The sequence below is a fragment of the Sus scrofa genome, chromosome 9 (genome assembly GCF_000003025.6).
Source record: "Sus scrofa isolate TJ Tabasco breed Duroc chromosome 9, Sscrofa11.1, whole genome shotgun sequence".
NCBI lineage: Eukaryota > Metazoa > Chordata > Mammalia > Artiodactyla > Suidae > Sus > Sus scrofa.
The window spans coordinates 11278033-11296906 of NC_010451.4; the positions used below are offsets into that span (position 1 = coordinate 11278033).

Genomic DNA, 18874 nt, shown 5'->3' on the forward strand with positions numbered 1-18874 from the left:
ATTCATTACCCCTGAGTCACAACGGGAACTCCAGCCCTTTGGTCTTTATAACAGCCCTGGAAGGTGGCTGTTAACCACCCCCCTTCCACAGATGGGCAAACTGAGGCTTAGAGAAGCAAAGCACTCTGCCAAGGGAGTGTTCCTTGTGGCTGCCTCTCTCTGGGGACGAGAGAGTCTAGCTGGTTCCCACTGCTTGGCAGGGCTGAGCTGTAAGGGACAGTGGCCGAAGCCTCCTGGGGTTAGAGGTTGACAGGTTCTGCTCTGAGAGGTTAGCCTGGGCTGGGCTGGGCTGTGTGGGGTGTTCTTACCTCGCCGTCCCACTAACAGTCCCTCTTCACTTTCTGACCTCAGACCAGCTGTGGCAGGCGGGTGAGTGTAGCACAGCGCCAGCTCTGGCTCCTGGGACATGGTACCTGCTTGGCCTGGCGGCTCCCTCCAGCCTCCTTCCCCCCCATCCCCCTCATCCCTCCCAGCCTGGGCTCTGGCGCATAGTCAGTGGTGAGGCTCAGCTGCTTCTGGCGTGGGCTGCTTGGAGGAAGAGCCTGGGTGAGAGAGGACAGCCCTCCGGGGCCCTGAAGGGCGGCGACAGGCAGGACCGAAGCCTGGGCCTGGGGCGCTCAGCCCAGGGCAGCTTTGCGTGGCTGCACCTGGCTCCGGTGGGCACTCGCCTGGCATGTGGTGCTGGCAGCAGCGCTTTCTGTGCATGGCCAGCTTGGGTTGAGGCTGCTGGGACGTGGCTGGGGCCCTGGTGTCGTGCACTGGGTTCTGGTGGGGAGGTGATGGGCGGGGCTGTCACTCCCGTGCAAAGTCATAGTTTTTTTTCAGCCCCCTCCAGGCCCAGCAGTTCTAGGCTGGGCCTGACCTTTTCCACATGGGGTGGGGAGGGGTGGGGCGGGGGGAGGAGTCACCCCAAGGGCCTTGCTATGTCCTGGTGGCAGGAGGGCCAGGTCTTGTTGTCCCCTGTGTGGCCAGGGCCCAGGCCCATGGCAGGAAATTTTGCACACAGGTGCACTAGCAGGAGCCCAAGGAGAGAAGGCCCCTAGACAGCTCTCTGAGGTGTGTCTGGCCCCTGTACCTGCTTGCACAGGACACTGGAGGTGTGCTGTCCCCCAGGGCACAGGGGCAGTGCTGCAGAGAGGGGCCCAGCCAGCCCCTCCCTCTCTTTATGGCTTCGTTCCACTCCGCCTTCACCAACCCAGGCTCACTCTGAAGAGGTCCAGTTTGTGAATTTCACTTCAGAAATTTGGGACGCAGGGTTTGGAGACCATGGTGGGTGCCAGCATTTGAGGACTACCTACTGTGTGCTATGAATTTTAAACTCCACCATTGTTGATCTTCATCGGCAGTTATATTATGCCCATTTTACAGATAAAGATGAGGAAATCGAGGCTTGGAGATCCTCCCCTCCTCTCTCCCCACTTCCTCCCTTTCACCAAATGTCACCGACCCACTCTGAGCCCAACTCAATGCTAGTCTGAAGGCTCCACTCCCATCTCCTAGGGAGGGTGGATTCTGACTCCAAGATCCACCTGACTGCGGACCAGTGCTCTCCCTTCCAGAAGGAGAGAGCTTTCTGGAGTCAGAGCCTCCCACACGGGAGGGGTGAGCTCCCTGTTCCTTGTTGCCCACAGACCTACACGGGCTCCATCCTGGTGGCTGTGAACCCCTACCAGCTGCTCTCTATCTACTCGCCAGAGCACATCCGCCAGTACACCAACAAGAAAATAGGGGAGATGCCCCCCCACATTTTTGCCATTGCCGACAATTGCTACTTCAATATGAAGCGTAACAGCCGTGACCAGTGCTGCATCATCAGGTGGGCAGCCCAGCACCAGCATGGAGCCAGGCTCAGCCCTTAAAGCGCCAGCTCTGTGCTCCTGCTAGTGCCTCATAATATAGAGAATCACCTCCAGGACTTATATCTCTATTAATGCCACCAAAGCTCATGTTAGCGTTTGAGGCCAATCTTGTGTACTACTGGCTCCCATTAAGCCAGGGTCAGTTGCAACCTCAGGCTCCTCTTTTCTCTTGAGTAGAAGGTAAAAGGACAAAGCACTGATCAAGGCCCTAGTATGTGCCATGCTCTATGCAGTGTGGATACAGGGGGGTGGGGTGGGGGGGGTGTCCGAATGAAGGGGAAGGGAAGTAACCTTTGGCTGTGGCGGAGCCCTGAGCTCCTTTTATCTTCCCCAGCCATGGGAGGTCCTTAGCGTCATCCCATTTTACAGATGGGGAGCTGGTTGGGGGGGGGTAATTTAGGACTGTAACGGGTCCTGCCTCTGCCTGGGTCTCCTCTGCAGTGGGGAGTCTGGGGCAGGGAAGACAGAGAGCACGAAGCTGATCCTGCAGTTCCTGGCGGCCATCAGTGGGCAGCACTCGTGGATCGAGCAGCAGGTGCTGGAAGCCACGCCCATCCTGGAAGGTAGGGCCCGAGCTCTCGGGGCCAGGCTGGGTGGCTGGGGTTGGGTGGCGGGGGGGGGCCTTGACCGTGATCCCCTGCCCACCCCGTAGCATTTGGGAATGCCAAGACCATCCGCAACGACAACTCCAGCCGCTTCGGGAAGTACATCGATATCCACTTCAACAAGCGGGGCGCCATCGAAGGGGCCAGGATTGAGCAGTACCTGCTGGAGAAGTCACGTGTCTGTCGCCAGGTGGGCCCAAGCTGGGGTGGGGAGTGGGGGGCAGAGCAGCACCTGTGCGAGACCCCTTGCCTGAGGGCGCTGTGGGGTGCACACTGTCTGCATAGCCTCGGCTGTCCCTGTGCTGCTGCCCGCATGCCTCTGTGCCTGAAACCCCACCGGGAAGCCCACCCATGGGGACTTTTTCATGGACCCAGCCCCAGATCCTGACACCTTGTGCCCACGTTTCAGGCCCCCGATGAAAGGAATTACCACGTGTTCTACTGCATGCTGGAGGGCATGAGTGAGGAGCAGAAGAAGAAGCTGGGCCTGGGCCAGGCCACGGACTATAACTACTTGGCCATGGTGAGGCCCAGGTGGGGCACCCAGGGAGGGGACACCCGCCCCAGCTCCAGGCCTGCTGGGTGGGAAATTTGGGGGCTTTTCTCCCATCCTCTGCTGGCCCTGGCCCACCATGGGGCCTGTCTCCACTTGGGCACACCCCTTGCACACACATCTAGGTGGATTTTCACAATAGACACATCTCTCTCTCTTTTTTTTCTTGTCTCTGCATCTGCAGCATATGGAGGTTCCCAGGTGAGGGGTTGAATTGGAGCTGCAGCTGCCGGCCAAAGCCACAGCCACACCAGATCCAAGCCACATCTGCGACCTACACCGCAGCTCATGGCAACTCCAGATCCTTAACCTGCTGAGCACGACCAGGGATCGAACCCGTGTCCTCATGGATACTAGTGGGGTACTTAACCTGCTGAGCCACAGTGGGAACTCTGACACACACATTCTAAACGTGGACATTCTGGACCCAGGGACACATAGACACACACACACACACACACACACACACACACACACACACACGTGTTCATGGGCCTTCCTGCCCTCGTGTGCTGCTCTCCTTCGGTCTTTGAGGACGTGGAGACCGGGACCTCTGCCAGGCCCCCAGGATTGTAGGGTGCAGGCTGCTGCGGCTTCAGCCTTGGGGGCTCTCTGGTTGCAAGGCTCTGATGCCACCTTCTTGCTGCCCTCTGGCCACCAAGGAAAAATGGGCTCAGGGCCATTGCTGCCACCCAGCACCAGCGCCAGGGGCCCTCTGGCCTGGCGGGGTGGGTACCAGCTTCCCTAGCCCCGGGGGGCGTCTGTTGCTGATTGTCTGGACCTGATCTGGGGCAGCCACGTGGACACAGTGTGGGCTACGGCACCTGAAGTTTGCAGGCAGCAAAGGTGTGTGTGTGTGTGTGTATGTGTGTGTGTGTGTGTTGTAAGTGTGACAGGCCTTCCTGGACACCTCCTCTAACTGGCTGGCACACTTGGATACACACACACACACACACACACACACAGGGGTCTCACAGGCACACACGATGGGGCAGACCCCAGTTGGTGGCTCACCTGTCTGCAGCGGCCCCTCCTCCATCCCAGGCTGCACCTGATGAGGGTTCACGTTCCTGAGGGTGGGTGTCTCTGGGGGGAGAGGGGCACGGTGAGGGCTTGGTGCTGTGACTGCCAGGCAGGGTGACAGGGGCAGGCCCGGCATCAGTGACCGGCTCTTCTTACTCATGGGACAGAGGGGCGTCCAGGCTCCCCAGATGTGGGCTGTGTCTTCTTGAGAAGACCAGCCGGAGCTTTCTAGACTTTCTGGAGGAGTCATAGTTGAGGTCTGTGTCCAGAGCCCCAGGCTGGCCTGGCTGGGCAGAGAGGGCTCTCTGGCCCAGGCCTTGCTTCTCCGTGGGGCGCTCTGGCCTCCCTGACACCCTCTGGCACCCCGTCTCCCACCCCTTCCCACCAGGGTAACTGCATAACCTGTGAGGGCCGCGAGGACAGCCTGGAGTACGCCAACATCCGCTCGGCCATGAAGGTGCTCATGTTCACGGACACGGAGAACTGGGAGATCTCGAAGCTCCTGGCTGCCATCCTGCACCTGGGCAACCTGCAGTATAAGGGTGAGTGGCACAACGGCCATCTTCAGGAGAGAAGGCGGGCTAGGCACGGCATCACCTTCACGCATCTGACACGCCCTGGGCACCAACAGTCAGACTGGGAGATGGTCATCTGAGGCCGGGCCCGAGTCCCCTCTGCTCCTGGCCCTGGTGCCCAGCATGGGCCCTGGACAGAGGAGGTGCTCTGGGGACGTCTACGCTCTGGGGACATCTGCGCAGTGAGCGAGGGAATGATCCCAGCTCTAGGGAGCTCATAGTCGAGTGAGTCTTGAAAGACTGAGAGGCAGAGAAAGGGAGCGCCAGGCAGAAGGAAGAGCTTGTGCAAAGGTCCTGAGGCCTGAGCGCGTTTGGGGAAGGGCAGATGGTATCAGGCACCGGGCTAGGCCAGTTCACCATGTCTGTCTCAGAAGCCCCTGATTGCTCTGGGAGCTGGTGTGGGGTTCGAGGGAGAGGGTGTGACTGACAGTGTCTGCTGCTTGGATGTCAGACAGGGAACCAGGTGCTGGGCACGCGTGCCTCCTACCTTCGAGGTGCCCATAGCTCAGGATGAGACCATCCATCAAACAGATATTAACCCAGAAAAGCATTTAATCATGGCGCTGAGGACCTCTGTGGACAGGGAGTCCCCTTGAAAGTGGGAGTGGGCACCTCCTAGACGGTCCCCTTGGCCCCATGCCCACCCTCCCTGGCCTGACGCTGCGCCCTGGTGCTGCTGATAGATCGCACGTTTGAAAACCTGGATGCCTGCGAGGTCCTCTTCTCCACAGCCCTGGCCACAGCCGCCTCCCTGCTCGAGGTCAGTGGGAGCCTTCTCTCCCCACGCTGCTTTTCTTTCCGAGGGACAGTTTTGCCTTCAAGGAGCTGGGGCCCTCTGCTTGGAGCATTCTAGAAGTTCAGCACGGAGAACCAGATGTATGCAGGACCTGTGCTGGGCATGGGTCCCAGAGGAGGGGTGGACTCTGGAGTCTGGGAGTCTTACTGCCTGTCCCAGGCCAGCTGCCCCTGGGACAGGGTAGAGGGTTGGGGGGCCCTGAGCGGGTGGGGTCGGTCGGCTTTTAGTAATATTTCCTAGGTTCTGCCCTAAGCTGGAAAACCGAGGTAAGTAAAGCCAGAGTCAGAGCCAGCCCGGGAGGGACAGGTGACACGCTGGGGGAGGGGCGGGGGCTGTGGAGGGCAGAGCAGTTCCTTTCAGGTGCTTTGGGGATGGGGGGCTTGGGGGGGTATGTGTGGAAGGGTGGAGGGAACAGTCTGAGTAAGACCTGGTGGGAAGGCGTGAGGGGTTCTGGTGCGGTGCAGGGACGGGCGGGCTGGCAGGTGGCTAGTTGAGCGCCTGGATGTCGCCCCGCCAGGTGAACCCCCCAGACCTGATGAACTGCCTGACCAGCCGCACCCTCATCACCCGCGGGGAGACAGTGTCCACCCCGCTCAGCAGGGAGCAGGCGCTGGACGTGCGAGACGCCTTCGTCAAGGTGGAGTGGATGCTAGCTCCCCCTGCCCCGGGGGGGGTGCTGGGTTGTGGCTGGGCAGGAGTTGAGGAGTCCATAGACCTGGAAGGACATCTGGGCCTTGACCCTGGTCTGTCCTTGGGTCCAGACACCAGCCCCTAGCTCTCTCTGGGGCCTGGGCAAGAGTCCTCCTTCCCCAGGTCCACGTGTCCCATGAGGGGCTGGGGGTTGCGCTCTTCAGGAGCCCCGACAGCCCCAAGGAACCCCCGCTCCAGGCCCGCTTTATGCTCCAGCCCTTGGCCTCCCGCTGCATCATATTCTTGGGTCACTCAGTTTGCTGTGCTGTTCCCAGCCCAGGGAATACCCTCTCTGGTCTCTCCAAAGAAGACCTCAAAGAGGGGCTGGGTCTGGTGGGGAGGCCTTCCAATCCTCCTAGTTTGTCATCCATTGAGCCCTGTCCCTGCACTAGGCCCTGGGCTGGGCTCTGGGGCACTCGAGACAGTCAGAGCTGAGGGGGCAGACAGAGATGGTTGGAGAGGTGGGAGACCAAACTGCGGGTCAGGGATGGTTTCTTGGTGGAGCTGGTAACAGAGCTTTGAAAAATAAGCAGAGGAGTTCTCGTTGTGGCTCAATGGTTAACGAATCCGATTAAGAACCGTGAGGTCGCGGGTTCGATTCCTGGCCTCACTCAGTGGGTGGTGTAGGCCGGTGGCCACAGTTCCGATTAGACCCCTAGCCTGGGAATCTCCATATGCCGCGGGTTTGGCCCTCAAAAGACAAAAGACAAAAATAAATAAATAAAAAGCAGGGATTGTTCAGGCAGGGAGGGTGTTCCGGCAGAGGGAACAGCTGGAGTAAAGGATTGGGGGGTTCACACTGCACGGCAGGGGCCCAGGGGCCTGGCTGGCCTCCCTGGGAAGCTGCGGCTGTGCCTGTGGCTGACCAGGTGCCTCTGGCCTCAGGGCATCTATGGGCGGCTCTTCGTGTGGATCGTGGACAAGATCAATGCCGCGATTTACAAGCCCCCCTCCCAGGAAGTGAAGAACCCTCGCCGGTCCATTGGCCTCCTGGACATCTTTGGGTTCGAGAACTTTGCTGTGAACAGGTACCATGGGGGACTTTTATGCTACAATGCGGACGTGTCCCATCTCTCCCTTTAAACGACATTTAGCCAGTTCCAGGCACACGCTGCCAGGCTGTAGGAAAAGTTGACTCCGGATGTCCCGGGGGCCCCTTTCTGCTGCTTCTCCATCCGCTCTAATCCTGGGTCAGCTGAGGCCAGCGAGATGGTGGGGGGTAGGGGGTGGGGGTGGGGGAGGCTCTTACTCCATCTCAGACACTGCAGTCCCCACTGTCTAAGCTGCAAGGTGCCTCAAAGCAGGTGAGGCTGGGCCTGAGCCAGGCTTGAGATGGGGGTCTTGGCCACTCTTGGGGTCCCACCCCTCTTGGGGGCCATGTGACGGGCTGTTGAACGGAGCAGGCCCAGGTAGATGCTGGGGCTGGAGGCAGCTGTCGGATTCCTGGCAACTGGGAAGTCCCTTCGACTCTTGTGAGGTTCAGATATCCCAAAGACGCCCCCTCCAAAGTATCTGTCACCTGGGAGAGCTCTGAGCTGGTGGCTCAGCGATGTCAGCCTCCAGGCCCCACTGGCCAGAACGCGCAAACCCCCTTCCCACCTCTGCTGACGCTTTGGCTCTGTCTCTGTGGCCGGCCTCCCCAGGCCTTGGCTCTCCCCCTCTGCTGGGGTGCGTGGCGCCCACAGGCCTGGCCTCTCCCAGGGCCTGGTCATGTGGGGGTAAAGGGCTCCAGCCTTAACTCTCCTCTGACATCCCACGTGACCTTGGATGAGTGCTGTGCCCTTGCTGGGCCTCAGTGTCCTCCTCTGTATGTGGATGGGGAGGGACTTGCAGAGCCACCCTACCTGAGAGGTTGGAGAGTCCGCAGAGGGACCTAGGTGCCTGGGGCACATGGCAGGCCAAGGCAGGGCCGGCCCCTGAGCTGGGGGGGCGGGGTGTGGGGTCTGAACACCCCGCACCCCTCAACCCCGTCTGTCCCCTGTGCTCCGTGCCCCACCCTGCAGCTTCGAGCAGCTCTGCATCAACTTTGCCAACGAGCACCTGCAGCAGTTCTTCGTGCGGCATGTGTTCAAGCTGGAGCAGGAGGAGTACGACCTGGAGAGCATCGACTGGCTGCACATCGAGTTCACGGACAACCAGGACGCCCTGGACATGATCGCCAACAAGCCCATGAACATCATCTCTCTCATCGACGAGGAGAGCAAATTCCCCAAGGTGCGCCCGCGGTGGCAGGGCGGGGCGGACCGGTCCCCTCCACGCTCAGAGCCTCGGCTCTCCTCATCTGTGAAGCGGGACTCATGACACGTGCCTCTCAGGGTCGCTCTGGGGCCAGTTCAGAACATGTGTTCATTTGACATTTGGGAATTGCCTACAGTCCATGCATCCTGGACCAAACGATGAAGAGCCAGGCAGGCAGCTGGCACAGCATAGGTGCTCCAGACATGGCATTTGTCTTGGAGTTGGGGAGGGACCGTTCTCATGATTTTAATCTTGGGAAATAGATTTTCTCTCTCCTTTTCTTTCTTTCTTTCTTTCTTTCTTTCTCTTTCTTTTGTTTCTTTTGTTTTCTTTCTTTCTTCCTTCCTTTCTTTCTCAGTGCCACACCCACGGCAATGCTGGATCCTTAACCCACTGAGCGGGGCCAGGGATTGGACCCACAACCTCACGGATACTAGTTGGGTTCATTTCCACTGAGCCACAGCAAGAACTCTGAAAGTGGATTTTCTAACCTGGAACGTACCGGTTGTGAAACTCCAATCCACCCCCATCTCAGATGGGGAAACGGAGGCCCAGAGAGCTTGTGCCTGGGGTAGCAGGGAAGGGAGGGCAGCTGTTGGGAAAGACAGAAGAGGGGGTGCGGAGACGTGGGGCAGGAAAGGCAATAGGGTCTGGTGGAGACTGGGGTGGGGGGAGGCGGCGGGCCTGACAGCGGCTCCTCGGTTCCCGCAGGGCACAGACACCACCATGCTGCACAAGCTGAACTCGCAGCACCGGCTCAACTCGAACTACATTCCGCCCAAGAACAACCACGAGACCCAGTTTGGGATCAACCACTTTGCTGGCGTTGTCTACTACGAGAGCCAAGGTACAGACGGGCTCTCTGGTGCTGGCTGTCTCTCTTTGCCTGTGTCCCCTCCCTTCCTTCTCCTTCCCGGGCCCAGGACAGAGACACCTGGGTCCTGAAATGCAAAGAGGAAAGGATGTTAGGAAGCATTGGGCTCAGTGCTCTTTTTTGTTTTGAGATTTTTAAAAATTGTGGTAAAACATATACAATATATTTTCAATATATTACAATCTAATTTTATAGATAGAAATATATGATATACAATATTATATAATATATAATAATATATCATGTATCATATCATATATGATATATATTTCAGTATACATAGAAATATATAATATATGTATAATGTATATACTGTATAAACATATAATATATATACATATATTTTTAAATATATATAAATATTTCAATATATATACAATATATTCGCCAGCTTAGCAATTTTTTAAGTCTACAATTCAGTGGCATTAAGTGCAGTCACGATATTGTACAACCATCACCACTCTCCAGAGCCTGTTCATCACGCCACACAGAAGCTCTGTACCCACTAAACGGTAACTCTCCATCCTCCCCTCACCACCCCGAGCCCCTGATAACTTGTATTTCACTTTCCGTCTCTTTGTATTTGACTGTTCCAAGTACCTCATGTAAGTGGAAACACGCAAATATGTGTCCTTCCGTGTCTGGCTTTTTTCCCTCATCATAATGTCTTCAGGGTTCATCCGTGTTGTAGCACGTGTCAGAATTTCCTTTCATGGCTGAATAATACTCCACTATGCGTATATGAACCACACTTCAGCCATTCATCCATCGATGGACTTTTGGTTTGTTTCCACATTTTGGCTATTGTGGATAATGCTGGAGAGTGAGCAGGGTATACAGGGATCTTTTTTTTTTTTTTTTTTTTTTTTTTTGCCTTTTTAGGGCAGCATTCGCAGTGTATGGAACTTCCCAGGCTAGGGGTCGGATCAGAGCTGCAGCTGCTGGCCTACACCAGAGCCACAGCAATCCCAGCAATGCCAGATCTGAGCCGTTTCTTTGACCTACACCACAGCTCATGGCAATACCAGATCCTTAACCCACTGAGCGAGGCCAGGGATGGAATCCGCATCCTCATGGATGCTGGTTGGGTTTGTAACCAGCTGAGCCGCAGCAGGAACTCCCAAGGGATCTTTTTGAGTCCCCGATTTCAATTCTTTGGGTGGGCTTAATATTCTTTTGCACATGTGGGGAAACTAAGACTCAGAAGGGGTAGTCAACTATCGTTAGACCACACAGAGTATTGGATGCAAAGCCAGGCCTAGAACCGGACCAGTTACCCACCAAGACTCTGAGTGATAGGACCAAGGGTGAGCTTTAAAGGAGATGTATCTTCTTTCTCCAGGGAGATGCAAGTGGGCTTGTTTTAAAGCTAGAAGTGAGGAAGACAGAACAGTCAAGACGCCCCGCCTGGGCATTCTTACAGGGTCTGTCCAAGACGGTCCTTGCCAGCCTTGCTCCTCCCACTCCAGCGCAAAGGGTTGGCCTTGAATGAGCATCAGCTGTGGGAGGCATCGCCCCCTGACCCTGCCCTTCAGCCCCAAAGAGTCCCAGCCACAGCTGAGGCCAATGACATTCCAAACAAGCAAAGAGCCTCCGGTTTCACACTCCCTTGTTGGTCGGTCTACAAAGCAGAGAGTGAGCCGTGCCGCAGCGATGGATTCTGAAGGCTGCTCAGCCCTCCTTAGACTATCGGGTGTGACATAGGCCAACGTAATGAATCTGAGGATGTCAAGCAGAAAATGATCCCCAGAATAGTGTGTTATCCTTTTCCTCTGGTGCTGATGCCATGCACATTTATTAAATATATTGCTTAAAAGGTGTTCAGGCAGAACCTGGAGCAAAGTCTGAAAAAATAATAAACATGTGTCTTAAAAAATAACATTAATCCTCAATATTAAGTTTTTCTGAGGATGTGCAGAATTAGAAACTCCAAGCACTGGGTGACAAGAACATTTTGGTTTGTCCAATTATATCTTGAATATCTATATCTATCTTATATGTCTATCTAATCTGTCTGTCTGTCTGTCTATCTAATCAGCTGTGAGATCCTACCCTTCTGTTAGAAAGACAGAAGCCAACATTAAGTTTGAAGGACTGTCGGACAAAGAAATGGGTCTGTTGGGAGTAAGAGGGGATTGTATTTTTCTGTTCAAGTCAACCAGCCTTTATGTACCAGGCATCACGCTCTTGCTGAGGATACAAGGATGAAAACTGAGCTCTACTCGGAGCAATAAAACTATAAAATGTTCTAAGATCTGGAGGACCCAGAAAGGTCAGCCACTTTTATGGATTTGAAAACGGAGAGGGAAACGGCTTGAAGGTCACCGATTCAGTTTAAGGTCATCGATTCAGTTCTGAACTACTTTAAATAATTCTCCCGGCATTTTCTCTTCACAGAGCACGGTTCCCCCCCATTTAAAAAAATTCTTTCCATTGCAGTTTGTCACAGGATAATGAATATAGTTCCCTGTGCTGTACAGTTGGACTTTGTTTTTTTTGCATTCTACATACAGTAGTTTGCACCTGCTAATCCCAAACTCCCCCCCACCCCCCAACCCCAGCAACCACCCATCTGGTCTCTATGCACAGAATACCATTTAATTCAGCATTTTATTTACGACATGGGTGGTGGCAGGTGGTCCAAAAAGAAGAGATTATGGCCACATCACGCTCATTCAACAGATAGAGACGCTGAGGCCTAGAAGGGGACCTCTCTCGGGTCCCCCATTGAGTCTGTCATGGAGCTTTCCCGAGGGCCCTGCAATTCCACCCCGACTTTAGAGCCCTACCTTCCACTGCCAAGTGCCTCCTGCAGCTCACCTGTCCCCAGAGGCTTGGTGGGCAGCCCCACACTCGTCTTTGTGCCAACTACCGGTAGCCTGACCTCTGGAAGAAAGGGTGCTGCTTCTCCGCAGGGTTCCTTCTCCTCAGGCACCCCCAGTCTTTGAGCATCCCATCTTCTGCCTCAAGGTAGCAAGCATCCCCTTTAACCAGTTCCTAAGTCCTCAGTCCCAGCGCATGGCAGCTTTTGGAGTCTGGGTGGTGCCGGGGCTCCTGGGCGCCCCTCTTAACTCTGCCCGTGGTCTGCTGTGTGGTGTTAGACAATCTGCTTAGCTTCTCTGAACATTGGTTTCTTCACCTTGTGGGATGGGGAGATAATCCCCCACCTGTCCTGCAGATACGGGGGAGCTGTGTGCATTACAGCTGTGAAGGCGCTCCCCAAACACCAGGTATTGTAAATTCATTCCTTTACTCTTAACTGGTACCAGATGAACGTGTATTCTCTCCCAGGGGACACACTAACTTTTGACACCTTCGTTATCCACCCAAGTCACTGGGCTCTTTCATCGGTAGAAATTGATGAGAGACCAGACGAGGAATTTAGGCAAGGCTTTACCGGGACTCATGCTGCGGCACGAGGGAGCGAGAATGAGAAACAGGTGCCCCTGCTTGCTCCTGGAGGAAGGCAGGCTGGTTCCTTAAATGAGGCGGTCGCCATCTCTGGGTCGGGCTGGAGGGCTGGCTTGGGTGGTCCGCCCTGCTGGGCTATGTGCAGGGCTCCGGGGCAGTGCCCGGCTTTGGGCTGTTGGTTTGTGCTCTTTTTGTACCTTACTGTTCATAATTGCCCTGGCTTCACAGTCTTGGTCCCTTTTGGTTTCTTTGTATTTTGTTGCTCAGGGAGCTGTTGGCCCAGGTGCAAGCGTTCTGGGAGAGGGTCTTAGGTCCCAGCCCACCTCACCTGCATTCAAAAGGCTAAAGCTGGGGAGCTCCTGTGGTGGCGCAGCAGAAATGAATCCAACTAGTATCCATGAAGATGTGGGTTTGATCCCTGGCCTTGTTCAGGGGGCCGGGGATCCTGTGTTGCCATGAGCTGTGGTGTAGGTCACAGACGTGCCTTGGATCCCGTGTGGCTGTGGCTGTGACATAGGCTGGTGGCTGTAGCTCCAATTCAACCCTTAGCTTGGGAACCTCCATATGCCACAGGTGTGGCCCTTAAAAGAAAAGACTAAAGCTGGCATTTCAGGCTGGGGAGATTCAGACCCAAAGGTGGCCCCACTCCCTCGCGGGCCCTGAGACCCCCTGCCCATTTTTTTGCCCAGGCCTGGAAGAGGGGGTGCTGTGAGGCTGGCTCTGCCCCTCACGTCCTCTGTGACCTTGGGCAAGCTGCTGTCTTCTCTAGGCCTCAGTGTCCCCCATTGGAAGCTGGATGTGGTTGAACTGGGTGAATGTTGAGGGGCTTCCCGGGGCAGGTGCTGCGGTTTGGGAGAAGGGCGGAGTCTAGCTGGGGACGGCTGCCTGAGCTGAGGAGGTGTGACTGCTCTTTGCCGCTGCCCAGGCTTCCTGGAGAAGAACCGGGACACCCTGCACGGCGACATCATCCAGCTGGTCCACTCCTCCAGGAACAAGTTCATCAAGCAGATCTTCCAGGCTGACGTCGCCATGGTAATGTCTGGGGGTGGTTGTCACTGGGCGGGAAGGGCCCCCAGAAGCCGGGTCCGCGTCTAAGAGTCTCCTGGTCCAATAGCTTCAGCTGAGCTCCTCTGGCTGCAGAACAAGGGTGGGGCTTTGCCGTGGTTCCAGAAGGGTCTTGGGGGGCCTCCAGGATCCTCCCATGTGGCCCTCTTATACTAGGGGGTGCGGAAGGGGTGCAAAGCCCAGAGAAGGGTCACGTGAGAGGTCACAGAGCAGAGCCTGATGGATCAGAACTTGGTTTACCATGGGGGTCCCCTCCCTGAGCCCAGCCTCCAGCAGCTATCAGGCAGCACGGGTGAAGGGGGCACACCCAGCCTTGAGGGCATGGATGGATGTGGCTGTTTGGAGAAATGGGCACCAGAGCCGTATTTGCGCCAGCCCTGGACCCCCATCGGCAGGGGGTGTGTGTGTGTGGAGAATTTACCACCCTTGACATTGCCTTTGTCCCTAGAGTGTAGGCTGGTGGACTTGTCTCCTGCAGGACTGTAAGCCCGTTTATTTCATATCTTCCTCCTGTCCCTTGGCTTCCTGGAGGGGGCATGGAGGGGCCCATGGGGAGGGCAGAGCCGCTGCCCCTCGGTGCCTGTCCAGGTGCCTGTGTTGCCCCCAGCCCCCAAAAGCCCAGACTGCTGCCCTGAGGGTCGTCCTCTTTCCCTGGTGGATTTTGCCCCCCGTTTTCTGACCCACCACATTCTCCTCGCCCCCCACCCCATCCCGCCACGCATGTGTGCTTCCTGTTGTAGTTTCTCTGTGGTTATTCGTCGGGCACTGTCCGCCAGCCAGCAGCTTCTGCGAAGGTAACGACCCCCGCCTGGCGCTGGAGGATGGCAGGAGAGGCCTCAGCCGCTCTTGGGGCTGGGCTGTGTCCTTGGTCCCGTGGCACTGAGGCTTGGGGAAAGGGCTCTTGCTTTTTGTTTTATTGTTTGTTTCTTTTTTGGAGTGTGGTTTTTGGTGGTGTTGTTTGTGGAGTGGTTTGTGGCGTGGTTTGATTTTTGTTTTTCGGGTTGTGTGGACTGCAGGCATCTCAGTTTCATAGGGGAGGAAACTGAGTCTTAGGAAAAGAGGGGAGACGTGCCCGGTGTCCCCTGCGAACCAGGGCCAGGGCTGGGACTGGAACCTTTGTCTCCCAAGGCCTCTGCCCCATCGAGTCTCTTGGAGGAAGGCCTGCTGCTTCCCCCGGGCCCTTCTCAGGGTTTCTACCTTCGTGACTGGGTCAGATCCTCTGATAACCTTGTGGAACAGGAGGGGCAGGTGGTATCTTCGGCATTTTGCAGGTGTGTGTGGCGGGGGCAAAGCGCAGAGATGGAATGTGGTTTCGTCCAAGTCACAGCATCTGGGCCCTCCCCCCGCCCCAGACCCCCTTAGGCCCTGAAACAGCATCCCTGGTGTGTCCAGGTCGCAGCTCCCACAGCGCTTTGGTCCCCAAGGGCCCTGGGTACTCTGAGCGGCAGCGTGACTCTGTCTTCCCCTCGCCTACCCTTTCTCAGCCTCCCTCTCCTCTCTGCCTGATACTGAATCCGCCCACGTTTGGTCTTCGGGCTGAGTCCCTCTTCCTTCCTGTGCGCCTGGCGTCCCCCTGCTGGCAGGTGCCTCATAGAACTGCAGGTGCACAGTTCATAAAGCCACAGGAGCAGGGCGTGCGCCTGGAAGGAGGCCTCTGTCCTCTGCCCATGGGTTGGTCCCAGGCCAGCACTGGGGCCCAGGCGCCTGGAGCTCCAACCCCAGCAGTCCCTGCCCTGAAGCCCACACAGTGCAGGTCGCAGGGTTGGTGAGACGGGAGTGGCTCAGGGCTGTCCCCCACTCTCCTGTTCTCCCGTAGACCCCAGCTCGACCCCTGCCAGGCCCCCTCACCTCTCCTGGCATTGGGCAGTGCCAGAAGACCTCTGAACCCATCGTCCCCTCCTTTCCCAAGCCCCTGGAAATGTGTGGGGACTCTGCATGACGTTTCCTGTTCTAAGCCTCCTTCCCTGGAGCCCTGGGCTTAGAACCCACTTGCTGGGGAACCATGGAGAGGTTCAAGTGTAAGGCTGTGGGGTCTCCAGACATGGCCTGCTCCCAAGGGAGTTTTTGGAGCACAGAATTTGAACATTGCAGTGACACAGTGGGTACCCAGTACATCTTGTCTTCTGGGCCAGGTTGTGAGCTGTTTATTTGTATCTGTCACCTCATTCACTCCCCATGGCACCCCTGCGAGGAATTCCTATTGCCCTCCCCTTATAGGTAAAGAAGCCGGGGCTCAGAGAGGCTAGGGTATGGGCTCGAGCCCATACAGCTTGTGACACAGGGTTCTGATCTAAGTCTGCCTCAGGGAGGTGCAGGGACTTGGGGCCAAGGTTATGCACAAGTGATGACTAAAGCGAGGCTTTCAAGGCCCTGCTCCTTTTCGCTGTACTGTGGCTGCCTGCACGCATTGCCTCAAGGAAAAAAAAAAAATGAAAATGCTTTGTAGGAGTTCCCGTCGTGGCACAGTGGTTAACGAATCCGACTAGGAACCATGAGGTTGCGGGTTTGGTCCCTGCCCTTGCTCAGTGGGTTAACGATCCGGCGTTGCCGTGAGCTGTGGTGTAGGTTGCAGACACGGCTCGGATCCCGCGTTGCTGTGGCTCTGGTGTAGGCAGGCGGCTACAGCTCTGATTCAACCCCTAGCCTGGGAACCTCCATATGCCATGGGAGTGGCCCTAGAAAAGACAAAAAAAAAAAAATGCTTTGTAACTGCTGGAAACATGACAGCTCTGTTAAAGGGCCATGGAAATCAGCTTGGTGAAGGGTGGCTGTTGAGTCACACTGTGCTGGTGACAGTGCCCTGGCTGCCGAACCCTCCTTAGGGTGGAAGCCCGTGACCTCCCAGCCAGCAGACCCATGTCCTGCGCAGGCTCCGCCCTCTGGAATTCTACCCTCTGACCCAGGTCTGCCCCCTCAGGGTGCTCCAGGCAGCCTCAGGGCAACCATTGCTGCTGGAGGGAGCAGCCGAGACAAGAGTACCTCCTCAACCCCGGGCACATGTCCTTGGGGCCATGAGTCCACAGGACACCTGTTCACTCTTTACGCAGGGGGCTTCTCCTGCCAGTCACTTCCAGCCCCTCCGAGGAGTCATTGACCATTGGCTTTTGGGCTTCTCACTTCTGCCTTTACCCCTAAAGACCTGCAGGTTATCCCAGAATACAACACATGTCGGAAAAGATGACCTTTCCTTCCAATGAACTAAAACCAAATCAGAAAGCAGGTGGCCAGGGAGGTGAGAGCAGACCCTGGGCTCATAGTCCCCATTCAGTCATTCCTTCCGTCCATCACAAATACCTTTTGAGTGCCCGTTATGTATTATCATCTGATGTCCTGGGGATGTAGCGTAGTGACCAAAACGGAGAGAAACTTACATTCTAGCAGAAGGGGAAATAGTTAAGAAGCAAATAAACAAGGAAAATATATAATATGTCCCATGGCGATACATGAGATGGGAAGGTTGCGGGAGGTGGGGCTTGGCAATTTCGAGTAGGGGGATGAGGAAAGGCTTTACTGAGGGGTTGGTAAGGTGGTGGAGATGCCAGCCATGAGCATTCTGGAGGAAGAGCATTGCAAGGGGAGGGAAGAGCAAGCGCGAAGCCCTAAGGTGCTGTTTAAGCCCCAACCTGCCTGGTGCATTGTAGGGAGAGCACAGAGGCAGGAGTGGCTGCAAGGGAGGGAGGGAGGTGGTGGAGGCTGGAAGTAACTGGGACCAGATCCCGTGCGACATCGCTGGTCCTTACAAGGACCTTGGCATTCATGCTGAGTGAACTGGGGCTCCATCGAGGGTTTTGAGCTGGTTGAGGGAGGGAGAGACACGACGGGATTTGTGTTGTCACAGCCTCCCTCAGGCTGCTGTGTGGAGAGGGGAGTGCAGGGTGATATGGAGTGTTGGGGACAGAAGCGGGCAGGCCAGTTTGGAGGTTATTGTAATAATGGGAGAGGCATTCAGGTGGCCTGGTCCAGGCTGACCGTGGAGGAAGTGCTAAGAAGGGGCAGATTCTGGATCCATTTTGGAGGGAGAACCAGGAAGATTTGCTGGCGTCTTGGATATGAGAGGAGTTGGGCGTGGATCCTAGATGTGTGGCCTGAGCAGCAGGTGGATGGACAGTTTCTGGGAGCCCATGGATCCTAGCAACCAGTTCAGCACCACTTCAGTTCGGCGGTGTGTTGTTGGCTGTTGCTGTGACCAGCCCTGGGAGCAGCAGTAAATGAGGGAGACCTTGCGGGGCTCACAGCCCAAGACAAAGACAGACAGAAAGGGGACATTCCAGCCCACTGATGGAAACCAAAGAGGGGTGTGTGTTAGGTTCGTGTGTGTTGTGCATGCTTTGTGTGCTGTGCGTATTGTGCATACATGCTACGTGTGCAGGTATGCTCCATAAGTGTGTCTGTGTGTGCATGTGTGTGTGTTGTGGGTATGGATATGAGTCTGTGTGTGCTGTGTGTGGTGGTGAGATGTGTATACATTTGTGTGCTCTGCGTGGTGTGTGTGTGTTATGTGTATGTGGCTGTGTATGCACCTGTAGGTGGTTTCTGTGTTGTGTGTCAGTGTGTGTCTGTGGTGTTGTGTTTGTGTATATATGTGTCTGATGTGTCTGTGTGTATATTTGCGTGCTGTGTGTGTTATGTGTCTGTGTGTCTGTCCGTACTGTGTGTGTGTGTTATGTGTACGGATGTGGGCTGTGTATATACACACCTGCTCCTAGCACGTCCTCTGTACCTGGGGGTAGAGCCCAACGTGGATGGCTTCACCCAGCGCCACTGCTGGGTCAGGTTCTGGGGCGGCCGTGGGGGCCACGGAGCTGACGATCACCCTACCTCAGTGCAAAAATACTCCACAGCTTCTCTTGGCAAAATCCAAGAATATATTCCAAATGAAACCAAAGTGGAAAACACGGCACATTTCTGAATAGCAGGCGTTTGCTGTTTCTTGGCAAGTTTTGTTTCACTCCTGGGACGACTGGGCTAAAGTTAATGCCTCTTCCTCCCCCAACATACCTCCCAAGCTACACCTGCATCCCTGCTTTTTGGTGCTACAGGATATCAGATAAAATGACGACTTATTTACAGGAGAAAATCTTACAATAATCAAAATCACACAAAAAAATTCTCGCCCCAAGAAAGTGCAAGGAAAACCGTAACATCAAAACGCTTTGGGATGGAATCTGGTTTCTAGGTCCAGTTT

At 55.7% G+C, this 18874-nt stretch overlaps 1 protein-coding gene across 1 annotated transcript in view; it reads left to right on the forward strand.

The window, feature by feature from the left end:
• MYO7A (myosin VIIA) overlaps positions 1-18874 on the forward strand; it is an 86432-nt gene that overhangs the window by 26846 nt on the left and 40712 nt on the right. Inside the window, 11 exon segments of the mRNA NM_001099928.1 lie at positions 1632-1816; positions 2301-2422; positions 2512-2654; positions 2874-2987; positions 4429-4582; positions 5299-5375; positions 5929-6048; positions 6987-7129; positions 8105-8315; positions 9051-9186; positions 13550-13656. Coding sequence (NP_001093398.1) covers positions 1632-1816; positions 2301-2422; positions 2512-2654; positions 2874-2987; positions 4429-4582; positions 5299-5375; positions 5929-6048; positions 6987-7129; positions 8105-8315; positions 9051-9186; positions 13550-13656 — 1512 coding nt within the window.